This window comes from Phascolarctos cinereus, unplaced genomic scaffold (assembly GCF_003287225.1).
Source record: "Phascolarctos cinereus isolate Bilbo 61053 unplaced genomic scaffold, phaCin_HiC Scaffold_4;HRSCAF=312, whole genome shotgun sequence".
Taxonomy (NCBI): domain Eukaryota; kingdom Metazoa; phylum Chordata; class Mammalia; order Diprotodontia; family Phascolarctidae; genus Phascolarctos; species Phascolarctos cinereus.
Window position 1 is genome coordinate 581,073,185 of NW_027555847.1, and position 18,228 is coordinate 581,091,412.

Genomic DNA, 18,228 nt, shown 5'->3' on the forward strand with positions numbered 1-18,228 from the left:
CTTTCAGAAAAACGTGCAGATGCATTTTTTTGCACAGTGGCGAAAGCATTTATTTATTTATTTATTTTAAAGAAATGCCACGGACTTTTAAATAGATGAAGGAAAAAATAACTTACACGACAAAAACAACCCCCAGACCTTAAAGAACCGAACCTACCAATCCAGCCTTCTTCCGCGCCTGCTGCAGCTCCTGGATCAAGTTCTGTAGCTCCTTACCTTCCAGGTAACCACTTCCTGCAAACAACAAAAACATTTGGCTGGTACTCCTGAGTTTTTCCTTCGACTCTCGGGTTAATTTTGTGTGTGTGAGTGCAGGCGGGAGGTGGGGTGGTGTGCTGGTGGGAAAGAACATTTTCAGTCCCTACATTTACAAGCAGCGGAGACATTAGGGCACAATCATAGCTCTTAAAGGTAGTTAAGGACGAGCAGAGTATTTCTCAGGCTTAAGGCAGAAGACATTTAAACTTTAATCCATACAAAGGGGGCAAAATGGATTGAGTGGCTGAGTGCAACCACAGAGCTCTCAGAGAGCATAGCAACCTACTCCCTAAAATGAAGGATCTCTCCAGAGTAGGTTTCTCCCTCTCCTCTTGCCCACCCCACCCCCGCAGCCCCAGCAAAGATCTCGTAAAGACATAAGTTTTGCAATTACATTAAAAACAAAAACAACCACATCCATACACCCCTCAGACAAAACCCGCAGAAACTTTTGGGCTGTTTGTACAGCCAATAGTGATGAAGTTAGAGATAAGACAATTGCACATCAGGGGGCGGGGAAGCAACTTGAGACAGTAAAAAACTAATAGAAAAAAATAGTCACCATCAACGTCGAAATGGAGCCAGATCTCGAAAAACTGTGAGGCTGTAATCAGGGATGCTTGCAAGTGGGACTCTGCCATTGTATCTGTGATCTCTGGGTGTGCCAGCGTGTATGTGTATGTATATGTGTGAAGCAAACACGTGTGTGTGACAGACGGAGTGTCTGTGTGTGTGTGTGTGTGTGTGTGTGTGAGTGAGTGAGTGAGTGAGTGAAAGAGCAAGTGGCTATAAGAGAACTGGATCCTGGAACTGCCGGGCGCTGTCCACGGTGCTGCTCAAGTAGTTCTGTCCGTGATCCAGATTCTCTCCAGCACTCTCAGCTCACGGCTCGCTGAATTTATCAGGACAGCCTCAAGCCCAGCCACGCCTCCTCTTGCCTTCCATCCATCCTTCTTCCCTCGTGTCCCCGCCTCTTGTTCCCTCCTGTCTCCCTCCTCCCCTACAGTTTGCTTCCTTTTCTTCACAATGAAGCAAAGCTGCGTGCTTGGTGGGGTTGGAATCATCAGGTGGTGGGAGACCCGGCCTGAAGGATAAGCTCAGACTACTTGGGTTTTCTTCTTCTAGAGTTTTCGCTTCTGAAAAACCACAGCTAAAATTCATTAATGCATACAAAATAAAATTACTTGATAAAAGTACTCGTATTTTTTATTGAAAAAAGGAAGTTGGTCAGGGGTTTTGTTGTTGTTGTAAGGGTGATTATTTGGTCTAGACCAGTGATTTCAATAGTTCAGAGAGCTCCTCAGCATTTATCACAGTGTCTGGAACATTGTAGGTGCTTAATAAGTGTTTATTGACTGATTGGAAACTCCATCTTGAACTTATTGCCTTAGTTGTTTATGTCACCAAGAGCTTAAATGACTAACCCACAGCCACACAGCTAGTATGCCGAAGATGCTAGACTTGAACCCAGATCATCCTTATTCTAAGACTGGCACTCTATCCACTATTCCACTGGCCAAGAATATTAGAAAAATATAAATCATGACTATCCACTAATTTTAAAATAGTGGTAATAATAAGAATTATTATTAAAACTCATTCACATTTCAAGTGGAAAAGATGAAGTGGTCAAAAGAAGTAATTAAATCGTGACTATGCACTATTAGGAATGGCTCACTCTTCACTAGCACTTTTTAAGATTTACATAACCCTGTCAGGTAGGTACAAAACACTGCAAGGTAGGTAATACAAGTATTATTACATCCTCATTTGATAAATGAGGAAATAGACTCAAAGTGGGTAAATGACTTGTTCAGAGTAACATGGCTAGTATGAATGAAGATTGCAAACCCAAGTCCACTGATTCCAAGTCTAGAGCTATTATTCACCACATCATACTGTCCCTCTTTGTCTTTGTCTTCACATTACAAAGTGAAGTTGTGATTTGGAAATCAGTTAATTTGACAGAGGTGGTTAATGACTTTTTCTTTTTGTCTGAATTACTGATGTTCTCTTTGTGAGAAAGATTACTGAACTCTAGGTCAAGAAGACTTGAGTTCAAAAATTTCTCCAGATACTTGCTATCTGTCTGACTCTGGGCAAATAATTTAACTGTTTTCAGACTCACTTCCTTATCTGTAAAATGGGAACAGTAATGTCTGTAGCCCTTACTTCACAGGGTTGTTATCAGGATCAGATGGGATAATGCAAATAAACTTCACAAACCATAAAGGCTGTATCAATGTTATCTATTATTAGTAGTAGTCCTGTTTGCAAAGCTTCCTATGATTTCTTAGAGTTTGTATAGGTGACACTTTTCTCATTAGGGGCTAATTCCTCAGCTTGATATACTCTATAAGATCTTCCACAATCTAGTATCAGTTTACTTCCAAATTAATGAATGAAAAATAATTTTTAAAGCATTGATTATGTGCCAAGCATTGTGATAAGTTTGGATGATGTGAAACAAAAACAAAAGTCTCTTCCCTCAAAGAACTAACAAGAAAGCACATAAAGGAAAATTGGTAAGGAAGTTGGGTATGATTTGGAAGTGTCACGGTGCCTTAGTTCTGGATAAAATAAGGTGAAAACTCATTTATCAGAACCAAGGGTCTAGGGGCTAAGTTCAGGTTGCAGTAGGAAGGGGAGAAGGAGGATGGCCAGTATACAGATGATATGGTTTGGAAATGGCTAAGAAGTGTCATGATGGTTTCTGCAACATTACATCATATTATACCCCTTTACTTATCTAGCTCCAGACAAACTATTCCTGGTCTATGTCAACATTTCTACTCTTTTATTATACTGTTTCTTATACTTACAATATCCTTCTTTTCTAGTCTTCGTCTATTGAAATTCTGCCCATCTTTCAAGAACAAATTTAATAAGTATGAAAAACAAAATTCACCTTCTCCATGAAGCTTTCCCTGATATCTCCAACCATCCATTTTTTTCTTGATCAGAATTATCACAGTGAATTGTGTGTGCTTCTGTTATTTTACTAAAATTCCATTTTGTATCATATTTATTGATATATTAATCTTAATTCCCTTAGTAGGTTGCAAATTCCTTGAAGGTGGGAACTATGTCATGTTTTTCTATCTCCCACAGTGCCAAAATAGTGCATTGAACATAGTAGGTAAATGATTATTTCATTGATGGATATTTGGTTATCGAAGATAAAAGTGAAGTTATAGTTGGAAAACTCCATTAATAAGAAAGTAGTCCAAGGGAAATTTCAGGAAATTTTAAGTTACCAATAGATGAAAGAAAAATTCCCACAAAGACAAATGCTTAGAAAGCAAATTGTTATTTAAAAAATTATAAATGAAATATCTACTTCTATGATATTTGTTGCTAGTAACCTCTTTGAAAGTAGGAGGCCAACTAGTTATTTCTCTCAATTACCGTTTTTTTTTAGTGAGGCAATTGGGGTTAAGTGACTTGCCCAAAGTCACACAGCTAGTGAGTGTTATGTGTCTGAAGCCAAATCTGAACTTGGGTCCTCCTGAATCCAAGGCAGGTGCTCTATCCACTGTGACACCTAGCTGCCCCTCTCAATTACCTTTTGAGACCATCTCTAATTACAATGAGGTAAAGTATGGCACAGGTATAAATGAAGTGTCAAATCTTGTCAGTATTGATTTTATATTAAGTCCTAATCATTTTTCTTGAATAAAAGAGGTAGGATACATCAATTTCTGTTTCTGGTAAATATGACTAAACCAATTGGTAACACTGAAAGTTTTTTTTTTTTAATTTATTAGGCCCCCTTTAACTTGGCAATATTGCAATGGCTGTCTAACTCCAAACTCTTTCCCTCAAATCAAGGTTGCACATAGAACTGCTAGAATAATGTTCCTAAATCACCAATATGATTATGTCACTTCACTGTTTAAAGCCTTCAGGGATTCTTTAGTATCTCCTAAAAGAAGTTAAATTCTTTAGCTTGGAATTCAAGATCCTTCATCTTTAACTTCTGCCATATCTCAATGACTTCCATACACAGACACACACACACACACACACAGACACACACACACACCCACACACACACATTCCTAAAGTCTCACCAAACTAAACTGTTCTATTTTTTGAACATACTCCATGCATTTCCCTACAAGCATTGCTGTTGCTCGTACTAACTATAGACCTTATCTCTCCTCATCATCACTTGTGAAATCGTAAATGTTACCTTGAAGAAGCTTTTCTTGCTTCCTCCAGTTTATTGTGACCTCTCCCTTCTTGGAACTATCCTCTCCCTGTTTTACATTTGATAATTCAATGATAATTCAATCACAATCTTTCCATGCCTTATAGAACTTTTGTGTGCCTCTTTAATGGCACCTGTTATATTCTAATTTATATAATAGTTATTTGTGTACTTGTTTATCCTCAGTATTAGACTGGAGTTCCTTTAAGAGAGGGAGTATGTGTTATTAATTTGTTAATCCCTTATAGTACCAAATACAATTCCTTGAAATTATAATGCATGATAATTATTTGTTGAATGAATGACTGAAAATGGGAAAACTGATTTGTATGAATGTAAAAACTTAACAAAAATCTTGGCTACTTGCTTCATCATAGAGAATGCACTCTAAATTCTATGAAGATTGATACTTTCTGATTTGGAAGGAATCCTTGCTGGCTTTCTTGACACTTGCATAGCCATAGTGATTGAGGTCAGGTTTAGACTCATATTTTTAAAAATTTGTTATGTAATTGCCATGGGCACTGCCTTCCATGGTGCAGCTTAAAACCTTTGTACAACTTCCCATCCTGTGCTATTTTTGTCCATGTATTTCCACAAATTATCCACAAAGGAACCATAGAAGAGTTTGAAATGCTTTGGGGGCCTCTGAGTTGAGATCTCCACCTAGCAGGCAGTTGGAGATGTAGATTAGAATTCAGGAGAAAGATATAGGCTAGATACGTAGGTAGGTGAGTCATTTGCATAAAAATGATAATTGAATCTATGAGACCTGATGATTGATGAGAGTGTAGATAGAAAAGGGCCTCTTTTAGAGGGCCAAAGAGAGAGTGCTCTGAGGTACATTCACACATGGGTGTACCCCATAGATGATGAGCCTATAAAACAGACTGAGAATAATTGGTTTGCCGGGAAGGAAGAGAACCCTTCTGATGTCGAAAATGTCATGAAAACCAAGGAGGAGAGAGTACACAGAAGGGGGGAGGTGGCTTACAGTGTAAAATGCTGCAATGAAGTTAGAATGAGGTGATGAAGAGATAATTGGATTTGGCAATATTGAAATCATTGGTGATCTTAGAACACTTTCAGTCCTCTGTGTGTGTGTGTGTGTGTGTGTGTGTATGTGTGCAATTAGAAGCCTGATTTCAAGAGATTTGAAATGTGAGTGGCATAAAGTGGAAACAGGTAGTTTTTTTTTCTCTAGAAGTTTGGCTTTGAAAAGAAGGAATAGGATGATAGTTTGAGAGGATGGTAGAATCAAGTCTTTTAAAAAAGTAATGGGGCAAGGACAGGTAAGTGATGCAGTGGATAGTGCACCAACCCTGGAGTCAGAAGGACCTGAGTTCAAATCCAGCCTCAGATACAACACTTGCTAGCTGTGTCATGCTGGGCAAGTCACTTAACCCCGATTGCCTCACAAAATAAAAAAATAAAGTAATAGAAGGACGTAAATATTTTTGTAGCAGTAAAGGAGGAATCAATGGATAAGAAGCAATTGAAATTTAATGAAGGGGAAGGAAATATTAAAGGAGTAAGTTCCTAAAGGCAATGACATCAAGCAAATACATAGAAGAGAGGGTATTGTCAAGCAGAAGGGAGAGGTAAGGCTGATATGGAAAAGTATGAAGGAGCTGGTAGGTAGCAGCCTAAGAAGATAACTTTTGCCTAGGAAACCTGTTACTTTGAATCACAAGGCAAGCATTTGCAGGAGTAAGTTTGCCAACCATAGGTTATCAAATTGTCATGCTCTTCCCAGTCAAAAAGGTGGATTTGGATGGGATCTGGACCTGTGATTTCATTGGTAAATGGAGCCTCCAAGTGAGGAAACTGCTTTGACCAATACAAATTGACACCTTCTTTGTGGTTCTTAGAGATTTGCCTAGAGCTCTGAAAAGTTAAGTAATCTGCCCAGGGTCACACAGCCAATATGTGTTAAAGGCAGGACTTGAATCCTGGTCTTGGCTTTTAGACTGACTGGCTCTGTCTACACCATGCCTTGCTGCCTTTCATGAGGCCTGTGTTGTAGAGAACCTTAGCCTGGTCTGGTGGCCAGGTAGAGGAAGAGTCAGAGGCAAGGGCTCAAAGTTAGATGGGAAAAGACCTTAGTCTGAGGCCTGGCTCATTACAGAGGACAAAGTGATGACTGACTTACTTACCTTCAAAACATCAGATTGGGTATATATATATATATATGTGTGTGTGTATGTATATATATGTATGTATATATGTGTATGTATATATATGTATATATACACACACACATACATACATATGTATATGTATATGTATATGTATACGTATATGTATATGTATATGTACATGTATATGTATATACACACACCCTGGGGACAAACCCAAAGTTAAATTAACAGGTGAGGGTATCTAGTACTGCTCTAGGCCAAATGTCTGGGTGGAGAGGGCCAGGGAGGATGGAAGGATAGATAGCCAAAGATAGATAGATAATGGCTATAATAGGTTATGTTTATATAACCTTTTCAGATTTGTAAAGTTCTTTACATATATTTTCTCATGTGATCCTTACAACAGCCCTATAAAGTAGGGGCTACTGTAGCCCCATTGTACAGGTGAGAAAACTTAGGCTGACAGAAGTTCAATAGCTGCCTAGTTATTCAAGTTGTGTCTGAGGCAGGATTTGAATTCAGGTCTTCCTGACTCCAAGTCCAGTAGTCTATCCTCTATAACCACCTAGCTGCCACTGGCTTGTTCTTCCCTGTGGAACAACACTTGGATTGCCCCTCTATTATCCTTGGCTCTCATTACATCATAAAATGTTTCCATTTCCAGTCATCTATGCACTTGACCATATATTTTACTAATCATGCAAGCCATTTTTGTTGAGTGTTGAGGTATTAAGCTACTTCAGCCATCTGGGTGGCTTAATGGTTAGAAAGCTGGATTTGTTATCAGCTCACTGACATTTATTAGCTGTGTAACAATGAATAATCATGCTGATTCTCAGTTTCCTCATCTGCAAAATGGTGATAATAGCAGTGCTAGCTAACCTACAAATTTGTTGTGAAGCTCACAGGAGGCATATTAAGCATTTAGTAAACTTTAGCCCTGTATAAATGTTAACTGCCATAGTTCAAGGATCATAGATTGTGAGCAAGAAGGGATCTCAGAGGCAATATAGTCTAAACCCTTCATTTTACTGATAAGGAAATTGAGGCACAGAGAGGTTGAGTGACTTTCCCAAGGATACATAAGTAAGATTTGAACTCAAGTCTTCTGACAAAACCTCCACATACCCCTCTTCTGTACCATAGTGCCCCTGCTGATTGGTACTTTCCTTCCTAAAATGTGGATGTATAAAGATCATATTGTGTATAGTAGTAGGACTTGTATAGACCCAACCCTCTCCCCCCCCTTCAATATGTCTCTGGGTTGGCTTCCTTATCTAACCTACACTTATATTCTAGCAGTTTAAGAGTTTCCAGAGGGGGAAGCCACTACTATAACTAACCCTCAGTGTTCTATTGTTAACCTTGGACACTGTAGATTCTGAGGACCCACTAATGTCCTTTCTTTTTGACAAATTAGCCAAGAATTCCATTAACTCTTAAAAACAAGTTTTTATTGATCTTTTGTTTTTTACTTAGCTTAAATTCCCCTCCCCCCATATCTTTCCCCTTTCCCCATGCAGAAAGCCATTCCACATATCAATTTACTTCCTTGGATTGGCTCTGAGGGGTTCCTGTCTCTCAGTCCACTATTCAGTCTAGAGTAGGTGGCAGTGCAGGGAAAGGTAAAGTCTCCTCCAATTCATTCTTCCGAGAAGCCAGTGGTATGGAAGGCTTTGAGGTATCTTCCTAGACCAGCCTGGAGGTCTCTCCTGAGATCATCTCTGCTCTGAAATCAGCTTTTTTTGAGATATCCTGACCTCTCAGCTCTGAGACCTTGCTTGAGCTACCCCTCTGCTCTAAATTAAGGTCTCTTCAGTGAGATGCCTCAACTCTGTCTTATGGTGATAAATCAAAACCAACATTTCTGCCAGCTAAGCCATAGTTATGCAACAGGCATTTTTCCCAATAGTCACCAATCGGTTCTAGGGATGTGGGTTTTCCTTGTATTAGTTATAAATATATGTTAGATGCTGGGAAACAGGACGTTTTGGCCATCTTTATCCTGAGTATCTTTTCCTGTGGGGCTAATTTTTCAGTGTTCTCCCACAACTGTTCTTATTTCTACCCTCTTTCAATTAGCACAATTGTCCACATCTGAAAGGGACATCTTCTTGTATCACCAATAAAGGTTATTGGTGTTTGGTTGTTTCTTACAGATGCAAAGGAGTGTTCATTTTGTCTGTGAGTATATAGACCAAGTCATTTTGTGGTAGTTCTCTGACATCATTGAAAATTGATAATGAATACTTTTGTTTAATGGCAAAAGGGCTAAGCCTTTAGGAGACCAAAAGAGAATTATCCAGTTCAGAAGGTTAGAATATAGTGCTAAGGAAGCCAAGGTTGTGGGTTCTGTGTCTGTGCAGGCTCATTAGCTTCTGCCAGATGATTACCAATGACATCCCATATAGCAGTCAGTCATTTCACAAATAGGCACCTTTGGTCATCAGAAAGTCTAAGTAGAAAATTATAAAGTCATCAACCTTACTGGAAAAAAACCCAACTCTACTGACCCAGTAATCTCATCTGCATACATCTAGGACAGCACATGTTCCATCCAAGATGAATGCCTAAAAGGAATAAGAGAGGCAGATGATTATGGAATAAGAGCATAGATCTAAAGCTGAAAGAAACTGCACTGACTTTCTTGTCTACTCTCCTCATTTTACAGATGAGCAAATTGAGGTTAAAAAATTTGCTTAAGATTCTACAGGTAGTCAGCCTCATAGGTTAGATTTGAACACAGGTCCTCTGAATGTAGTCAGTGCTCTTTCCACTATATGACAAAGCTAATAATTTCTAGCCTACTGCACTTTTGGGACAAATGTGGGTAACACATCAGTGAAGAAAATAAGAACCTCTGGGTTGTAGCAACTGCTGAAGAGAAAATGTGCATTTCTATAATTTCAATAACTTTTTTTGATGAAATGAATGGTAGTAGCCAATCCCAGTAATAATACTTATTAATAATAATAATAATGACAATGATGATAAGTGTTATTTACATAGAACTTTATCTAGAACAACCTTGTGGGGTAGGTACTACTGGCATCTTATTTTCATGTTGAGATGAAGAAACAGTCTCTGGGAGGTTGAAAGATTTGCTAGTAACTATTGGAGGCAAGTCTTGAATCCAGATCTAGCATTTTTATCTACTACACAGTTCTACTTTTACTGAGTAAAATTTTACCCTTACATACTTTAGAATTGTTGAAATGCAATATAATATTTGATAAAAAAAAATGGTTTTCTCAAAAGCAATACCAGTGTCTGCCCTCTGGTTAATTTTTTCAGAGTGACATTTCAGATAAATCCTTCTACTAATAAGTTTGTTCTTAGGTCATTCTTAGAACACATCTTATTTTGTGAGGCCAGTAAAAATGTGATTATTTTGAACATACCATGAAGATATATCTATTTGTATATATTGGGGTTTAGGAAAAATTCTTTTTCTTACCCTATTCAGTAGTGCTTTGTTGGGAAGAGGGTCTGGATGGGTATTAAAGGAGAGTCACTGGTCTTAAACTTTAATGACCTGAATCAATATCCTGGATTTTCCACTAAGCATGTGACTCTGGCCAAGTCACTTTGACTTTCTGTACTTGTTTCCTTACTCATAAAATGGGGATGCAAATATTTTATGACCTTTTTTTTTACAGAATTATTTTGAAAAAGCAATATATACAAATATTATTTAAAATTTTATAGCAGTGCTATAGTGTGTACTAACCATTCACATCTACCACCTCTGGGCAAGTATTCAGATATAAAAAAAATCTAGGCAGATAGATAGCAAGAGAATGGGTGAGTGAGAAAGATTTTTCTATAAGATTGGGATTTCTACAATCAGCAGTAGAATCCTAGCATTTGTATGACGTATAACATTAAGGTGAATAGGTTCATGCCCCAATGTCATAAAAACAGAGGATATTTATATGCAAAAAACCCCACTGGAGTAACTAAATCTCATTTCTTATTTTCTTGTTACTCAATTACCAAATTTCCATGTCTATTTAAGTCACCATGTTTCTACTCGATATGCTAAGTGAAAAGCTGGAGGGAAACTTCCTAGGTTCAATGAACACCTAGCTTCCATTCGGAAAAGAAATCTTGAGAGAAGTTTTTAAATGTTATTGCTTCTAGAGAATGTAATGGCCCAGCCTATCTCTAGTGCATTGGTCCTTCACCAAAAGTGAGGTGCTTAGGCAGGTGCACTGATTCTGCCACAGGGAGCCCATTTAGTTAGGAAGATTATAGTGCTGATCCACAATCATTAAGGGCTTGTTATTTGAATTGTTTTTTCCATTTGTAGGGAGGAGGGTGCACAGATTTATCCATACTGCACCTTGAGCACTGGTCAGATCCATTTGGAGCATTGTGTTCACTTCTATATGCCGTGTTTTAAGAGGGGGAATGGACAAATGGGAATGGGTTCACCAAGAAAAGTTGAGTGGAATGACCTTTGGACTTGAAATCAGATCTATATTCAAGGCCTAGATAATAAACTTACTAGCTGTGTGATTTTGGGGAAGTCCCTTGATGTCTCTGAGCCTCCATTTTCTTTCTGAAATGTTTAGTATTTAGTTTTCAAATGAATTTGTGGTCTTGAATTGGGCATTTCTTCAAATGATGCAGATCATAACTCATTCATGTCTACTTATCCTTTGCTGTCTTGTCTATGCCCTCTCATAAATTTGCCACCTAATGTCCTGGAAACTTTCCTTGCTTTCTCCTGACATTGCCGGGGTACCAGGGAAAGCTCCTTCTCTTCCACTATCATCCTCTTTTGTTGCTCAATGAACAAAGCATGGTCTTTTTTTCCTATCATGAAATTTCTTGACGGCATTTTTCTTTACTCCTGTTCTTCCATCGTCCTTCTGTTCTGTTGCAACCAGCTCATACCTACATTGTCCTTGGTGTGGTCCTCCTGTTTACTTAGGTCTGTAGTGGTGTTTGTATCCCATGTCTGGCAACACTAATAGTATATTAATATTTTGTAATCCATGTAATGGGGATAATGATATGTGTCCTGACTATCTCAAAAGGTGAGAAGATCAAATGAGATAATAGGTTCATAGAGTTAGAACCAGAAAAGACTTTACAGGTTATATAGTCAAACTCTTTTATTTTAGAAAAGATGAAACTTGGTATGAGGAAGTTTAAGAGACTTGCTCAAGGCCACACAGGTAGTAGGAAAAGGGGGAAGGGAATATGCATAAATATACATATACATACACATGTACACACATATGTGTGTATATGTACATACATGTGTACATACATACATACATACATACATACATATATATATGTATATATATGGTGCCTACTAGGTGTTACAACCCTAATATATGTAAAGACGCTTTGGAAATTTTATTTGCTAAGGAAAAGTTTTTTGTTGTTATCTCAATGTTAAGTGATTAGGATGTCTGAGGAGATGTGCAAACCACCTAAAAGCATTTATCAGTGTTGTTCAGTTGTTTCAGCAATGTCTGACTCTTTATGACCTCATTTGAAGTTTTCTTGGTGAAGATACTGGAGTGGTTTGCCATTTTACAGATGTGGAAATGGAGGCAAACAGGGCTAAGTGACTTGCCCAGGATCACACAGGTAGTAAGTATCTGAGGCCAGATTTGAACTCATGGTCTTCCTGACACCAGGCCCCACTGTGCAACCTTGTTGCCCTAAGGCATTTATTAAGCATCTACTATGTGCTAGGCACTATTTTAGATTCTAGGAATACAAAGATAAAAACCAAGTAGTGTTTGCCCTCAAGGAAATTATTTTTCAGGGGTGGTAGTGGCAGGGGAAACAACATATACAGAGATAAAGACCAAATAAATACAGGGCAACTTGGGAGGAAGAAAGAGAGAGGTTCTAGGTTGGAGGAACCAGGAGCAGTCTCATGTAGGAGGTAATGTATGACCTGTTCTTAAAAGAAAGCTGCATTTCCTAAGTAGTGTAGATTGGGAAGGAGTGCATTACTGGCATGGGGCACAGCCAATACAAAGTTATGGAGATAGGAGATAGAATGTCATATGTGAGAGACAACAAGAAGGTCAATTTGATTAAATTGCAGAATTTAAAAAGGGGAATAGTATCTTCTAAGTCTTGAAAGGTCAGCTGAATGGTGTCAGATTGTGATGTGCTTCAAATTTCAAAAAGGAGTTTATATTTGCTCTTAGAGGAAATAGGGAACTACTTTTTGACTAGTGATTGACACAGACAGACTTGTGCTTTAGGAATATCATTTTTGGCAACTGAAACCAATAGGTTGAAGTTGCAAAGTGGCAAATTTAAGCTTGATGCCAGGAAAAGCTCCCTCATAATTAGAGCTGTCCCAATGTGGAATTGATTGCCAAGATAGGTAGTGGGTACCCTCTCTGGAGATCTCTTAAGTAGAGGCTGAACAATCACCTGTCAGGTAGGTTAGAGCGGGAATTCCTTCCATATATGGGTTGTACTACATGACCACATGGACCCCTAGTAGCTTTCAAAGTCTGTGTGTGGTTTTGTGTATGGAGGGAGAAGAAGGCAGATTGATCAAGTAATGAGAGTGAAAGGTCAGAAGTGTATAGCCCACCCCACTGAGATGCTCATATGATACCAAGAAATCTAGAGGAAGGTTCTCAGCACTTTGGATATTTCCCCCAGTGGAGGATTTATTTGTGGACATGGCAAAGAATAACAGAGAATAAAAGGCATTGATGGGTAATCATCTGTGCTGGTGCAGGGGGCACACACAATGAAATCATAAATACATGGAAATCTTGATGTTTTCAGCTATGTTCAACAAAGTATGGTAGCCTTTGGTGATAGTTTTAGAAAATACAATCCATCTCTTCAAGGAGCTTACAATAAAGCAAGGAGGGAATATTAGATGTGCACACAAATAGCTTTAAGAGAAGATAGTAAATGTTAAGTGTATAGAAGAGGTTAAATAGGGAAGAGTTAAGGAGGGACCTTGTCTAGGTGAAGAAATCAAGGAAGACTTCATGTAGTCTACTTACTATTTCTCATCCACCATATCTAATCTGCTGCCAAGGCCTGCCATTTTCAGTTTTGCAACTTCTCCCCAGTATACTCCTCTTCTCTCCTCTGACACTGCCATCACTTTGGTGCAGACCCTCATCACCTGATGCTTGGATTATTATTATTATTTTTTTTATTTTTTGCTTTTTGGTGAGGCAATTGGGGTTAAGTGACTTGCCGAGGGGTTAAGTGACTTGCCGAGGGTCACAGAGCTAGTAAGTGTCAAGTGTCTGAGGTTGGATCTGAACTCGGGTCCTTCTGACTCCAAGGCCAGAGCTCTATCCACTTCCCCACCTAGCTGCCCCATTATTGCAATTGTGCTGAGGGGTTTGTGTGCCTCTAGTCTCCTCCCACTTTAATTCATCCTCCACTCAACTGTCAAACTAATCTTCCTAAAGATCAGAACTGACCAAGTCATACTCTGTCCCTTCATTCCCCATTCTATAAACTTTGGTGGTTCCCCATCACCTCCAGGATCATACACAAAATGCTCTGTTTGGCATTCAAGGCTCTTTTTAATCTAGCCCCCTCCTACCTTTTCAGTCTTCTAATATCTTACTCCCCTGCCACATACTCTTTGATTCAGTGACAAATGGCCTCCTTACTGTTCCAGAAATAAGGCACTTAACATCTCTCAGTTCTGGGTGTTTTTTTTTCGGGCTGTCTCCCATGCCTGGAATGCTCTTTCTCCTCATCTCCACCTACTGCCTTCTCTGGCTTTCTTTAAGTCCCAACTAAAATCCCATTTTCTCTATGAAGCTTCTTCCAACCCTTCTTAATTATAGTTCCTTTTCTTCTTCTTCTTCTTCTTCTTCTTCTTCTTTCTTCTTCTTCTTCTTCTTCTTCTTCTTCTTCTTCTTCTTCTTCTTCTTCTTCTTCTTCTTCTTCCACAAGGCAGCTGGGGTTCAGTGACTTGCCCAGGGTCACAGAGCTAGTAAGTGTCAAGTGTCTGAGGCTGGATATGAACTCAGGTCCTCCTGACTCCAGGGCTGGTGCTCTATCCACTGTACCACCTACCTGCTCCCTTTCCTTCTTTCACTTATTTTCTATTTATCCTGCATTTAACTCATTTGTGCATATTTGCTTGCTTATTGTCTCCTATGTTAGATTGCGAGCTCCTTGAAGTCACGGACTGTTTTTTTTTTTTTGTATCTTGAGAGTTTAGCACAGTAGCTGGCACATAGTAGGTGCTTAATAAATATTTATTGACTGACTGGAGGATGCTATGTTTGAATTGAGTCTTACCTATGGAAGCCAAGTTATGGCTTATGCTTTGGACAGGCTTTTTCTTTTGGCAACACTAAATGGCTGGTTTGGGAAGCATTCTTCTGCCTTTGCTTTTATTAACCCTATTCTTTTTTTTTTTAAAAACATCTGTGCTCTCTTCAGCTGTGGTGCTCACTCATATTTCCCTTATGGTAATATCCTTTGAAAATGAAACAAAGATAATGGAATCATAATAATAAATAGTTGCATGTCACTTTCCCCTCCCGAATCACCTTAAACACATTATCTTGTTTAAGCCTCAAGATGATCCTGTGAGATAAGAACTAAAGGTACTGTTGTCTTCATTTTTACAGATGAGAAAACTAAGTATAAAGACACTGTGACTTGTTCATGGTTAGCAAGCACTAAAGGTTGAATTTGAACCCAGGTCTTACCTGAACGAAGAGCCATCCATCTCTTCGCTATGTCAGTTGCCTCAATTGAAAGTAGGAACATTTTTACTACATTTCTTCTGCTGTATTCTGAATGAATGAATGAATGAATGAATGATGGAATGAAAAAGCATTTATTAAGTATTTATACAGTGCCAGATACTGTACTAATTACCAAGGAAACAAATTAAAAAACAAGACAGTCCCTGCCTTCAAGTAGTAGTGTTTCTTAACTTGGGGTCCATGAACTTAGTTTTTTTAAGAAAATAGTTTGATAACTATATGTTAATATAGTTGGATTCCTTTATAATCTAATGTATCTTATTTTATGCATTTAAAATATTATTCTGAGGAGAGATCCAGAGGCTTCATAAAATTGCCAAAGGAATCCCTGCCCAAAAGAGAGAAGACACATATAAAGAAATGGTGGCCTGGGGAGGGTTTTGGGTCTAGGAAGTCACTGGGAGTGGAACAATAGGCCAGTAAATTGACATGCTCTTTCCAGCATTGATTTGATTAGATTTCTTAGAGTAAAAGCTAGAAAACGTGTGTGTGAAGGGGTATGTGTGATATGGGTAATGGAAAAGAACTGTATATATTCAGGGCAGAAGGTCAAAAATGGCCAAGACAAAAGAACCATCTGGGTCAATTCTTTCTCATTTTATAGATAAAGATATGGAGACCCAGGGAGATTAAGTGATTTGCCCAAGGTCACACAGGGAGGAAGCATCAGAGGCAGGATTTGAACCCAGGTCTTCTGCTTCCAGAGGCAGTGGCCTTTTAAATGAACCAAGGGAATTTAGGAATTGGGTACAGGAAGGGTGAGTCCTCAGTAAAACATAACTTAATTTAAAGAACTAAGCAATCAGGTCTATATTCCAAAGACATAAAAAAGGAAAGGACCTATTCATACAAAACCACTTATAGCAACTCTTTTTGTGGTGGCTAAGAACTGGATATCAAAGGATGCCCATCAATTGGGGAAATGGATAAACAAGCTGTGGGAGATGATTGTAATGGAATGTTATTGTGCTATAAGAAATGACAAGCAGGTTGATTTCAGAAAAACCTGAAAAGACATACATGAACTGATGCATAATGAAGTGAACAGAACCAGGAGAATGTTGTACACAGTAACAGCAATATTGTTAGATGAAGAATTGTGAATGACTCAGCTTTCTCAGCAAGACAATCCCAAAGGACTAATGATGAAGCATACTATCCACCTCCAGAGAAAGCAGTGATTGAATATAGACCAAAGCATGCTATTTTTTTCACTTTCTTTCATTTTTTTTTCTTTTATTAATCATCTTCTACAAAATGACTAATATGGAAATGTTTTACATGATTGCACATGTATAACCTATATCTGACTGCTTACCATATCAGGGAGGTGAGAGAGTAAGTAGGGAGGGATAAAATTTGGAACTCAAAACTTTAAATAAAAATGTTTAAAAAGTTGAGAGAAAAGAATTAAGCATTAATCAAATGAAATCCTGTGTAGACTGTGGTTTATCTCCTCAGATTATAGGTATGATTACAATGCTAGGTTTGAGATGTCAGCATTTCCCCTCCCCTACCCTCCTCTTTGGGCCCACATCTCTGGTGTTTAGGTCTCCTACCTATTCAGATTGCTTTTGACATTTTATTTAACTGCAGCCACTGCATACTTCTAGAAATGAAGACTTGTATTTGTTTTGATTTGCTCATAGAGCACTCAGCTGTGCCATATTCATGTGGGAATTTAAAAAATGAATTGACATTCATCCAGTGGTATTTTGGAGCTAATCTCTTGAGACCCCAGGTCTCAAAATGGACCTATTTCATCCACACCTACGGGGAGCGTTTAGTAGTTCATCAAAGTTCCATGGATCTTCTTCAGAAATGATGCCCTGGGGAGTTTGAGAAGACAGATGGCAGTGGCCAAGGGCTTTACTATTTATATTAGCAAGTGAAAGCATGTGCTTTCCCCTCTTCATTGTCTTATCATCGTCTGGTAGGGGAAGGGCTGGCCTGGTTGTGAATGGTAGTCCTTAGTTCCATCTCTGACTGCTAGGTAACCTTGAGTAGCTTTCTGGACCTTATTGTCCTGTCTCTCCATCAGGGAAAAAAGCAGCTGTTCATAAAGTGTTTTTAAGAGCAAGATACTAATAATATATAGACTTATCCCATTTGAATTTTAATCTGAATTAATATTTGGTTTAGAAGAAAGCTCAGGTGTTAGGCACTAATAGCTGTGAATTATATCAGTTTTTGCTCTCTGAAACTTTTGTTCCTTCTAAAATGCGTGAAAGTGATATTGATCCATGGTGGGTAGCCCTAATCCTCAGATGGCAGAGGTTTGAGAAGTATTTACACAGTTGTCAGCTAACCTCTTTGTGCCTCAGTTTCTTCCTGTGTAAAAGGAGAGGGTTGGACTGGATGACCTCTGAGGTCCCTTCAAGCTCTAAATCTATGATCCTTTGATCAATCCATGCTGAAATAATTTATTTCTAGAAAATTGCCCTAAACTCACAGGGAATAAGTCACTGGATCAGGGTCACACAGCTAGTAGAAGTCACAGGCAGGATTTGAATCCAGGTCTTCCTCATTCCAAGTACAATATTCCCATTCACTGTTACGCTGTTGTCTTCAATTTTGATAAGAGAAGGAAAATAATTGGGTTAACCAGTAAGTCAATGAGCAACCTTTTGTATTCATTACTGGCATAGATTATAGGAGAAATTTGGAGCTGGAAGGGGTTTTAAAAGCCGCGTAGTCCAGTCATCTCACTTTATGGATAAGAAACTGAGGTGCAGGGGGTGAAATGTTTTTTCCTGGGCTCCTACAGCCAGTAAGAAGCAGATCTGAAATTTGAATGTGGGTAGATTCCTTGATTCCAAGTCCAGCAGATCCTGCCGCCGGGGGGGTGGGGTGGGGGGCGGGG

General features: G+C 38.7%; 1 protein-coding gene across 1 annotated transcript in view; it reads right to left on the reverse strand.

Moving 5' to 3' along the window:
- CALB1 (calbindin 1) overlaps positions 1 to 904 on the reverse strand; it is a 39,850-nt gene extending 38,946 nt beyond the window's left edge. The window contains exons 1-2 of the mRNA XM_020979722.2: positions 821 to 904; positions 158 to 234 (exon numbers count right to left, since the gene is read on the reverse strand). Coding sequence (XP_020835381.1) covers positions 158 to 234; positions 821 to 899 — 156 coding nt within the window. The 5' untranslated portion in view covers positions 900 to 904. The remainder of the gene's footprint in view (positions 1 to 157; positions 235 to 820) is intronic.
- Between the last annotated feature and the right edge of the window lie 17,324 nt (positions 905 to 18,228).